Source organism: Rhipicephalus microplus, chromosome 6, assembly GCF_043290135.1.
Source record: "Rhipicephalus microplus isolate Deutch F79 chromosome 6, USDA_Rmic, whole genome shotgun sequence".
Taxonomy (NCBI): Eukaryota; Metazoa; Arthropoda; class Arachnida; order Ixodida; family Ixodidae; genus Rhipicephalus; species Rhipicephalus microplus.
This window is the reverse complement of record NC_134705.1, coordinates 55,358,140-55,370,293: the sequence shown is the minus strand read 5'-3', so window position 1 is coordinate 55,370,293 and position 12,154 is coordinate 55,358,140. Positions and strand designations below refer to the sequence as shown.

The 12,154-nt window shown below is 43.0% G+C and overlaps 1 protein-coding gene across 1 annotated transcript in view; it reads left to right on the top strand.

Annotated features, from left to right (window-relative positions):
• The window catches only part of LOC119167647 (cytochrome P450 2C41), a 63,002-nt gene extending 52,248 nt beyond the window's left edge, over positions 1 to 10,754 (top strand). Inside the window, exons 7-9 of the mRNA XM_037419159.2 lie at positions 393 to 651; positions 4,573 to 4,763; positions 10,414 to 10,754. Of these exons, the coding sequence (XP_037275056.2) occupies positions 393 to 651; positions 4,573 to 4,763; positions 10,414 to 10,601 (638 nt within the window). The 3' untranslated portion in view covers positions 10,602 to 10,754. The remainder of the gene's footprint in view (positions 1 to 392; positions 652 to 4,572; positions 4,764 to 10,413) is intronic.
• The last annotated feature ends 1,400 nt before the right edge of the window (positions 10,755 to 12,154 follow it).

Here is a 12,154-nt window from a genome sequence, read left to right as displayed (position 1 = left end):
TAGAAATCTTAACCATGTGATGTTCCTAAACGTGCACTGGCATCGCACCAATCATGGACCATTTCGCCTCCATTGAAAAGCGACCATCGCGGTCTGAATCAACCCTGTGGCCTTCGCGCCAGCAACCGAGCCCCGTAGTTACCGTTACATCGAGGCGGACTATTCTTACTTTCATTTCCTCTGCAAATAAGTCTTCTATGGCTAGGCTGAGCAGGTAGGTGGCCCTTGTGTGCTCATTCGTATTTATCCTTCTCACGCTGTACTAAAACATGCTGCCTTAACAACTAACCATACTTTCAATACTATCAAAAGTTGAACGCTTTCTGCCTCACGACTGTTTGGTGCGGTTATGTTGAGCGCAAACTTCTGTAACCTTCTTACCTTCCTTTTAGACGCATCTCTGGTGGGCAACGTGAAGTCCTTGATTGGAGCAGGAGTGGTGACGGCAAGCTCTTCGCTGCTGTTCCACCTAGCGAATTTCGCAGCCCATGCAGATACTCTGCAGGATCGGGTGCAGCGAGAGATAGACGATGTAATTGGTCCTGATAGGGAGCCGACGTGGAGTGACCGAATGCGCATGCCCTTCACACTCGCCTGCATCTATGAGGCTGAGCGCTGCGGTGAATCTGTGCCTCTCGGCTTACCTAGAGTGTGAGTATTACTCTGGGAACCCTCCTAAGTGTGAACCACCGGTATATTCTGCTGCAAACAACAGCGCTTTTTATAACTTGTACATATGTCGTATATACCAGGAAATTTGGCACTCTCAAGGGTGCAATCGAGTGTTTTGTCAACTGTCTTTCGCACACAAGAAATGCCTTTCGAGAGGATTGGCATAACTGCATAATTTTGTGGTGGTATATTACGACACGTTTTGGAAACAGTGGGTTAGCTAGTAATTACATCGACACACTGTGATATGTTTCTGATGATCATATCTGTAAGCAGCTACACAACCAATATACATGAAGTCCCATGACACATTTCAAGAGATTTTTTAAAACTAAAATAATTCAACACGCCGACCACAAGCTTCGTGTGGAAATTTGTGACTCGCAGCTTCGGTTGTGTGGCGTTGTGCCTTAGTGTTTTTGTTGTTACAACACCTTTACCGACCAGCGGCTCATAAGCAATTTCTTAGCGTACGCACCAAATACTAGAATCACCACGCAGGGCGCCGCGCCCTCGCTTGTTTCATTGCGTTCTTTACCGTCTATACTGCTACTCCCGCGAGCTCTGATCATCATTGGGACAAGATAACAAGTCGACGCGCACTGCGAGAAAGACCCTCAGTGACTCTCTCCAAATAGGTGGTTTAATAATGGGAAGATAGTGAAATGAGAATAATTATTTGTACACTAGGCAACACAACTATGCAGGGCACCTTTTAGCTAATACAAGTTTGAAAACATGTGCATTAGTGGCCGCGAATGGTGAATTTATAAAATACAAAGAACCAACATTGAAGCATAAACCTATTAATACGTCAGCGCTCTCGTGATAACGCGCCCAAGATCAGAAAAAAACATAACTGACACAGGAACAGTTGAGACGGACACGTGGTGAGCGACCGCAAGACGCTGCCATTGAAATCTGAGCATAAAAAAGCGCGCCAACCGAGCCTATAGGCCTCGACGAGAGAACGTAACCACCGGCCACCAACGAACAACAAAGAACGAAGGAGTGCCGTTGACCGGACAGGCCTAAACGCACCCTCTGAGGTCTCAAAGCGGTCTTTTTTCACCCTATCTCCCATATTCGCTTATCGAACAAGTGCGACCAAGGCCCGAATCATACCAAAATTAGCCGAATGGGATAACGCGTATTACATGTTTGAGGGTTGCTGTGGCAGCGAAATGAAGGAAATTTATGACCAGCTGTTATTCGTGTGCTTGTGAACAAAGGGTTGCGAGAGCTCTGCTAAAAATAAAATAAAGAAGTGCGTCGGCGAACCGGTTTTGGGTGCCTGAATTTCCACAGCTCTTTTCCCCAAGGCAGATGCAATAATCAAGCGTTTTTACAAAATATATTATTATAGCCCCTACGGTCACCAACAATTCAAACCACCACACCCCTAAATGACGTGGCATCGTGTTGAAATGTTGCGGTCGGTTGCTGTTACCTTCTCTCGTTCAACTCTGGGCCATCGCATGGCCCTGTCAAACAATTTCGGTTTGTCTTGCTGAAAATAAGCAGCATATTTCTGCAAATATATGCGTTTTCATCAGAATAAAAGTTGGTGCATGGTCGCCGTATGCTTGGCTCAGGTTGGCCAAATTCTTTTTCTCTATCACAGTTCCGCGAAAAGAGCAGGGCTTGTAAGTTCAAAGTTGATCGCATATATGCGTTCACGTTGGTTGGTGCCAAAAAATGCAGCCAAAAATATGGCTGAACTGATTTGAATATCCAATTGATTAACTTGCTAATTTTTTTTATTGATATGTGGGGTTTAACGTCCCAAAACCACCATATGATTATGAGAGACGCCGTAGTAGAGGGCTCCGGAAATTTCGACCACCTGAGGTTCTTTAACGTGCACCCAAATCTAAGCACACGGGCCTACAGCATTTCCGCCTCCATCGGAAATGCAGCTGCCGCAGCCGGGATTCAAACCCGCGACCTGCTGGTCAGCAGCCGAGTACCTTAGCTACTAGACCACCGCGGCGGGGCTTGCTCATTTGTTTCTAGTATAGCAAATATTCAAAGTAGAACGCACACTCTTCGAAATGTGGAGTATTCCCTAAATATATGTATTCTTTGAAAGCAAGGTGTTCTGACATGAAGTATTTTTTAACTTCTCGCTGACTATTTTGAAGTTCTGCAGCTCAGGTATTTCAGTAATATGGGAATGTGCTTCTCAACTAAGCTTTGACAGTGTACACAATACTCTGGGTTCGCCTGATATGCTACGTAAATGTAATTATTATGACAGCCTAGTACTAGCAAAGTTTTCACATACAATACATTTAGCTATTGGATTGTGTTATTGTGAAATGTCGTGTGTAACATCATTGTCTTCCAAACACTTGTTTCCATGCGTACAAGTTTCTGTAGTGCTCAGCAAGTAGGTTTAACTTGATGGCGTTACAGTGCATACGTGCAGAGGTCAATGGTTTCAGCAACTGATCAGGAAATGTCAAAGACAATGAAGCGCTTTAGAGGTTGTCTAAACTAAATCTTCAGGCAATTCAGCTGTTCAATACACAGTTATTTTAACTATCTTTAGTAGTGCAATCAGCTTCTTGAACCATGTGTTGTCACAATTACCTGCCACTGCCAAGCGTCCGGTGCGCCTTATAGTTCTCTCATGGAGTCAAGAGAAACTAGAGCAGTATAGTTCGTCAAACGTGCTCTGTGTTAAAAATAATTCTTCTTCATGCCATTACTGCAGCAAAGTGAGTCATACTGACAACCAGGTGTGGTGGTACAAGCGCACTAATTGCAAAAAAATAAAAACAAAAACTCAATATAGCGTGTTATAAAAAAGGAATTCGCCACGAACGCGTAAAATAGGTGGTTTTGCTGATAGATAAGGTATTGCACAATGAAGTTTGTTGTGTTCTTTACATTTTTCCATAAGAAAATGAATGAGCTGATGAATGCTGACGCGTGCGACAACAGCCCAGACGTGGACACGGTGAAATTGGTAGTTAGGTATGGCAGTATAGCTCCGTGTAAACCGACTCCGCCCCATTGGCTTCTTTTTTTACGCCTGGAAGAATCCAAGTGTATGACGATTTATGTGAAGCCCGACAGGGGGAGAAGAAAATTTATATGGGCAGATAAGAATCCAAACTGATTGATTGATTGATTTGTGGGGTTTAACGTCCCAAAACCACCATATGATTATGAGAGACGCCGTAGTGGAGGGCTTCGGAAATTTAGACCACCTGGGGTTCTTTAACGTGCACCAAAATCTGAGCACACGGGCCTATATTTCCGCCTCCATCGGAAATGCAGCCGCTGCAGCCGGGATTCAATCCCGCGACCTGCGGGTCAGCAGCCGAGTACCATAACCACTAGACCACTGAAGCGGGGCAAGAATACAAACTGGCTGAGGACATCTCGCTGAAACCGCACACTGATTCATATTTAGTGAAGAGGTAAACTTCCCTTCCCAGTTGAAGTAGTTAGGCTCTTGGTGACAACGAGAGAAAACTTTCGTGTTAGAGATAAACAAGACAGCAATAAAACATTCAGTTTTTTAAGCCCGTTGTATAAATATTCTCACATCATTTCATGTCAGCAGTGCTTAACACTGTTTACGGTTAAACGTCGCAAAACCTGGATATGGTTATCAGAGATACCTTAAGGGAAGGCCCCGGAAATTTCAACTACCTGAATGTAAGTACACGTGCCTCAAGTATTTTTACCAATCGAAGATGCGGCTGCTGCAGCCGTATTTTAACACTCGGGTGAGCAGTTGAGCAAGGTAAACCAGTAGCACACTTCGGCGGGTCACTTGATGATACTGTAATGTCACTCTGTGAGTGCTTCGACAATTTCAATGCGACTCTTCCAGCATGAACTGGTTCCTAATATACACATTTTCTTTCTATTTTCTGCCCACAGGTGCAACGAAGACGCAGTGGTGGATAAATACTTCATACCGAAGGGAACACTAGTTCTCATGAACTTGTGGGGCATCAACAACGATCCGCGCTATTGGAAAGACCCACAACGCTTCAATCCGTTGCGATACCTGAGTGCAGATGGGTCCTTCTCGCATCAAACAACAAAGCGTCATGCTGCATTCTCTAGTGGTGAGAAGCCCATCCACGTTTTTACTCTCTCATGGCTTTTTTATGTATTTTGTAAGCCTTATTCGCATAAACACATAGTGATCACGTGTTGTTGTACCTTAGAACAAATACATTTCGCCACATATTCTTACTGATTGTTTGCTCCGTCCATACTTGATACTGAATTGTTAGAGCCAGTAGCACGCAATATACACGGTATGTAGGATTTTAAAGACAATAGTTTTTCTTGGGGGCCTTCGACGCAAAAATTTTGATCTCCCTGTCTGTCTCTCTGTACATTTACCTGTTTGTCAGTCCTTAACGGTACCCTAAACGGGAACAAAATGGCCAAATGATACTCCAAACGGTGGACCTTATCCACAGCGCCCTTCAGTATTGCTCAAGGTTGAGCGTTCACACTTGTGAGATTGTCAACTAAAATACAATTATTACGCATATCTGAGACACTATAACAACACGTCAATATTATGTATGTGCATTTTTTACTAGAAAAAGCATTGATAGATAATTCTAAGTACCATAGCGTTATCATGCTGCGCTGACCATGCAACACTTGCACGAAAACGCAAGTGTTTCTAACGCTTTGATAAGACGACACGGCGGTGGCACCTACCCGTCGCCTTGCGGTCTACACCTTATCACCTCAGAGACGGGCGCGCACGCCGCACACTTCATTTTCAAGGATGACTACCAGATAGCGCTCATGTCTCGCGTGTGGTGTGACTTGATGCGCTCGTTCGCATCCGCTGCATGCTCGAGGCACTCTAACGCAACGCCTTCAGAATACCATTCACCGATGTTTTTGCGCAGAACATCAAATTTTGTTCACTATCTCCAGGAGCAAGACTATTGTCTTTCGACGACATCTTCAGTGTAACATGCAGATACGGGGTCAATTTTTTATACAAATTGTTTCAATGATTACGCGAAACTTTTTTCTAGATGAATAGTCTCATTGCTCATTGTGAGCGATTGACTCATTGTCATATCTAACATAGATACAAGATGATTTGGATGACTTCTACAAAACGCATGAGAAATATAGTTAGATTCATGTGAAAGTGTGCACGGTGAAGCGTGGGAGTGCAACACCGTTCACATGAACTTACATCTTTGAAAACTGTCATATAAGGCATTGCATGACAGGATCATTGAGTAAGAAACAAAATGAAAGATTGTGCTCCAGATGTGTCATCTAAACCCGCCACTGCCGCTGCTTGCACAACGCATGTTATAAAGATGAACGAACGTGACAACCACTTGAAGTTTAGTCGACTAGCTCTCCAGCTGCGCCAGATAAAGCTGAATGAAACCCATCACACTTCAGTGATGAGCAAGGTATTTGTGCATTGGTAGCAAAACTTCTATATAAAATAATGTGTCGAGAACCTGGTGGCTGGTTGCCATCAGCACCACCTACGTCAATTGTGAACAAACAACAGGAAGCGAAAAATGAAATATTGAGAGAGAAGGCGGCGCTATTTTTTACTAGCTCAATTACGTCAAACTAGTACGACAAGAAAGAGAACATTTTGTTGAACAGACCCCTATTGCAAAGAAGAAAAAGGATGAGGTAAAATTGTCGCGTTTGGAGGCTTTCCCGGGTTTCTCCTTTCTAAAGCACTGTTAATATACACTTTTGAAGTGGACAGTTATAGCCGGACAATATCACTTTCAGAAACTTTTTTCGTTAAAGGTAACTAGTCCTCCAGGAGTCGTATTTCAACAACGCGTCACCTAAAAGGCTATCGGCACTTATTAGAAAAGTTGTTTTGCATTTTATATTGTAACAAAAAGCGTCAGAGCGTCGACGGCAGTAGTAATCCACACAGTAAATCGCTTATAGTTTCAATAAAGGGAGCACTTTTTTCCTATTCTTATGTTACGTGTTACTGTGGCAGTTTCCAGTGCTCTTTCTGAGCACCTTGAGTGATTGCGAAAAAAGGTTACACAAAACAGTGGTACGTACACGATTATAACCGTCATGGTAATGAACAAAAGCTACAAGCTAGATCACGCTAAAATCATCTGGACCGGGTACAATGAAAAGACGCTGGAATGGGCACATTAAAAATACGCTGAACCTAACACACTAAAAATACGTTAAACCAAGCACACTAAAAATACACTGAACCAGACACACTAAAAATTCTCCATAAGAAACACACCCAAAACACTAAACCCGTGTTGGAATTCATGCTCTAGTGCAGTGCATACGGGCAAAAACAATAGACACGGGCTGGCTTATTTTCGAAATGGTTCGCAATTGGTAAAAACACTACCACTGTGGTGAATTTTCTTAACGTTATTTCTGTTCGCATGGTCTGCGTACCTGCTCGCTTCCCTTTGCGACAGTGTGGTGTTTCTCTGATAAACACTGCCACCCCAGATTCGTTAATTTCGCTCGATAAACCTGAGTATCCTGAATTGTCAGACTGCGTGTTGCGACGCGAATCAAATAATACTCCTGAAGATTCAGCGCGTTCTTTTTTTGCAGTGCAAGTCCCTTCAAGCAAACAGTTCTGGCTTATTTTTTTCTCTGTTGATGTGCTGGCGCTTGTAAGGACAACTTTCATTACAATAACCTATGTATTACCACTATGTCCGTAGTGCTAGTTCACTGTTTTCAGTGCATGTGTTGACATAGCCTAATGCCTTTTCTTTCAAAAGGTACTCTATTCCGAATTGGAATCAGAAAGGTGTTTTTTTATTTTTTAACGAAGTTGTTGGGGTCCGTAAGGTGAAAAGCTGCATCATACAGCTTGGATGTGCCTGAAGGCCCTCACATAGTAGCAGTAACATCAAAATAACCTTCATACATGCTTTAAGTATATATCCAGAAAAAATCACAGTTTTATTGAAATTGAAAAAAAAGAACATATTGAACAACGCACACATTCATGATGATTGATATGTGGGGTTTAACGTCCGAAAACCCCCATATGATTATAAGAGACGCCATAGTGGAGGGCTCCGGAAATTTCGACCACCTGCGGTTCTTTAACGTGCACCCGAATCTGAGCACAAGGGCCTACAACATTTCGGCTTCCATCGGAGATGCAGCCGCCGCAGCCGGGATCCGAACCGAACAACGCACACAAACATGATAATTATAAAAATACCAATATGATGCAATTGAAAAGAGGAAATGTCTTAATGCATGGCTATACACAAAACAGGGGAAGTTACAACATAAATAAAATGACGTGTATAAATATGTCTGTGAGGCTTATTGGTATAATACAATGTTTACCGAAGCACTGAGGGACACACGTTAACAGCAAACAGAAATTTGAAAGTGTAGAAACTGTTCACTTTATCCCTGCATTGACACTTGCAAAAGTATTCTAAATTTGTTTGTGCGTCAAAATATTTGCAATAAGTCCTTCCTTTTCCCATTCATTTAATATAAAAGGTAGGCTATACCTAGAGATTGCGTAAGGTATTGGCTTCGACCTCCGCTTCCAAACAAGCCAGGAGAATGCAGTTTGTCTAGCACGACCACATCAAGTATTCGCAATAATTCAACTGTGATCCGTGAAAAAAACGCAGTGACCTCTTTGTCTGGGAATCAGTTTAACACGAAAGTAAAACCTGTCTCCGCACAGGAAGCTAATCGTTCCTTGTGCATTGTTCAGCCATAAGGGCGAATGCATGAGTACTACAGCAACAAAGTGTGCTGTCACGAGAAAAATGCCAAGCAGCTTAATACTTGCATCACGTACTTCAAGCAAAAAAATGACGCACGAAATGAGCAAGCACTGGCTGGACGATCAAGGACTAACAACTGTCACAAAACAGAAATAAAGAGCAACGAAACTAACTTATATTAAATGTGTGCATGCGACGATTGCGAACTGCCACAGTTTTTGAGTCTTCAAGTGTGAGTAGGGTGCTCATTTCGTACACGAAACCGCATTAGCAAGCGAGGTGATCTTCGTACTTTCTTTACCCCTTGTAACGGTAAAGCGAACTTGCGTTGGGAGAATACGCTGTAAAACGCACAAGAAATACTCGATGAGGGAGCGCGTGGCAACGCCATGTAGAGGTGCGCACATCGCAACACGCGTGGCGACGACTTTTAGAATGCACCTAACTACAACCTCATGCGCAATCTTGCTACTGATGAAGAAACAGCACATAAATTCCTGAGATCTGAGGATCAATCGTAGTTTATGGAGTACATTAATGACCCACTGTTAACAAGCTTAAAAGTGTACGCTCCATGGCTTGGTGGTATCACGCCGCGTGCTGTGGTGCAAGAGGTCGTAGGCACAATATCTGTTAACTGAACTTCCTTTTTGTGTTTTTTATCGCAATCTGTAGGTAGTTGACGTCATATTTGTGGCGCAACCATGTCAGCGGAGGCGTAGTGAACACCCGCTTGAGATACTTTCGTGTAAAGGTGCCTTAACTACTTATAACATAAATTGGACTACATGGGAACGTACTGTCGAAATTTCGTTCACATTGTAAGCACTTAATGTCATCAACTCAGGCATTAAACGCAGTAAATTCAAGGTGTCCTAGAAGACTTGCATTTAGAAAGAGATACATTTCAAACGAACACGTATCTCTCACCTGCCCGTTTTCACCTCTTATACCCGGGCGTGTACACAACCCCCCACTGCCGGTGCATCGGCACTCACCCGCCTACGCTTCCGCACATGCTGTGGGAGTGCCCGGCACAGTACAGACACACTAACGCCACGACCCTTTTGTCGAAGCTCCATGAGGCTCTCCGGAGCACCGCTCTTGACGACCAAACCTGGGCGATCGAGCACGCCCGTGAGGCGGCGTCGAGGCTAGCCCTTGACGTCATTTCACTTGAGGCCTAGGCACAGCCACCTAAACCTGCCGGTTTCTTCAATAAAGTCTATTCCTCCTCCTCCTCCTCAATCGAAGAAGTGATGAGTGCCCACTGGGTGGCTTAAGCAGACTGAAATATTGGTCTTCATTTTGAGAGTTTTCATGCGCTGGAATCGATTAATAACATATTTTAAAATGCACAAGGACCTCTGCGCATAAATATTAACAAGCTCTTTCTACCACACAAAGAAATGCCTTTTCTGTAATGTCGTAATGTTTAGGCGCGAAACTAAACTTAGGCAATAGAAACTTTAATTTTCCGGCATTTGTGCTGCAATGGAGGCCATTCAGAATCTTCCGCAATGGTCTTGGTAAGCCAATGATTTGCAGAAAACTACTTCGATAAGACGAATGACGTCGATCCTCTTGTAACACACGCTTTGGTGCAAAAAAAAAGAAAATTTGGCGTTGGTTGTTACACGGTGGTGCTTCGCAGAAAGTTTATTCCCACGACATGCGGAACCTGCTGAATTTCTTTCTACGTGCGCCGCCATGTGGTGGTACAATTCATATTCTGGGCGTGGGAATGAAACCTATGTATTTTGTGTGTTCTCAGACACTATTTGTTCTTATTTTGCGTTACCCTATCGGTATTAAAAACACATACCGATTCCTGCACTTGCATTACTACTATACGGTGTTTCTTCTAGTGAATTTTTAGTGCGTTTCGGCGATACTAACCTAGAAAACTTGAAGCAATGCCATTATTACATGGTATACATAAACGAATACAACTTCACTTCCGCTATGGTGTGTGTCTCTTTTGTATTCTTCTTTTCAGGTAGGAGGTCATGTCCAGGAGAATCATATGCTCTGATGATGATATTTCTTATGCTTACGTACCTGCTGCAGAAATATCGAATTGTCAACGATGAACCATTGCCCTTTGACTGTGAGCAAGACTTTGGCGTTTATGATCTGAAAAAACTGAAGGTCCGGTTTCTACCGCGTTGTGGCACGGGAGACTAAAGCATCTCTTCGTTTCCCGAAACTGTCGTCAACGTACCCATGAATAGCGTACGTATGTGAACTTTACAAAATATCTTATGAAAAAATGAGCCTCCAAAATATTAGCGCTTGTAATAATAACTCTCTGCTATAATAAAATAGCCCTTCTTCTTACTTCTGTGTCATAGTGTCATTTGTTACTCCGAAAGTTTTCAGCAAGTATGTTAAGCCCGCAGGTACACACTGCTCTATTTTGCAACCATTATGACCTGCATTATTCATTGAGCCGCGTTTTTTGCGGTGTTGTTAACGCATTCCTTTTTTTTATTCACTAAGTAACGTACTTCTTTCTATTTCGAAAGTGTAACGAGTGAGGTACTCACGTTATCACTTTACCGTAACATGAGGCATTAGGTCGCTCGTAATTCTTGATTCAAATTTTACTAATGCATTTACACAAAGACCTTGTTTGTTTTGTCGAAGTCCCTTTCCCAGAATGCACTTTGACGTCATTTTGTCACCGCCGGTGACAGTTGTCGGCCCGCGAACTGTTGGCGAAGCGCAGCTCGTGCGGGTTACTTTGTTGCGTGGGGAGATTTTAGTAGGTAACGGATCGCCCAAACCCCTTAAAGAAATCTACAGTTTTGGGTTACTTGACATACATGTTCTAGTTGTTGATTGACGAAGGTTATACCGTGGTCTCCGTAGCCAGTCAAAAGCGAGCTGTCGTGATTTCCTCGGCTTGTGAACATGAAGACTGGACGGGAACTCCCGGTTTACAAATGATTCCTTCTTTGCAGATCACTTCCGGAAATCAAAGTCAGTTGAAGATGAGGGATTGTTTTTGAACGTTTCGTGCAGTAGCGTGGCAGTGAGCTGGCTCAAGTAAAACGTTCGCCGTGTTAAACGGCTTCTGATGAAAGTAAATATTGGAGCACCATAGTGCGTCTGCCGAGCCCCTATCTAGCGTAAATAGGTGCGAAAGTGTTTGCGAATAAGCACATCAAGCTGTTCAATTAGAGCTCTAAAACTCTGCTGTAGTTTATGTTCAGTAGCTGTTAGCTATACAGTAGGAAACTGTCCTGCTATTTTTTAGCATGTTTATGAAATTATCATTAAAACTATTACTCTTTCTTCTTATTTGCAACCACGACTAAAAGCCTGGTTATTGAACATCCCAGCAAGCATCTCAGACTTTCAAAATTTTCACCTACACAGTCGCTAAATTTGAGATATTTTGCAGGTCAAAACGATAAAAAATGTAGTTAATGCTTTTGATATAAGAATCGGTACATTATATTGAAGGGAAACGTGTCGTTAGAGAAGTGATTGAATGTTCATTGCGCGCTGAATATTTGTGTACAACTTTCATAACTTTTTTAATATTGAGCAGCTCATCTTCTGTCCCCGCATATTATATTGATACAGTGTTGCTTTGAGACTGTGAACATTTGAACTGCATTAATCGATTTTTTTTTGCTGTCACCACTCGCTTCGTGGCGCATCTTAGGCAGGGACGAACTCCGAGGTGAAATGTGGTTGCTACTACCGCGTGAGTGCCGAAAAGGGAGCCT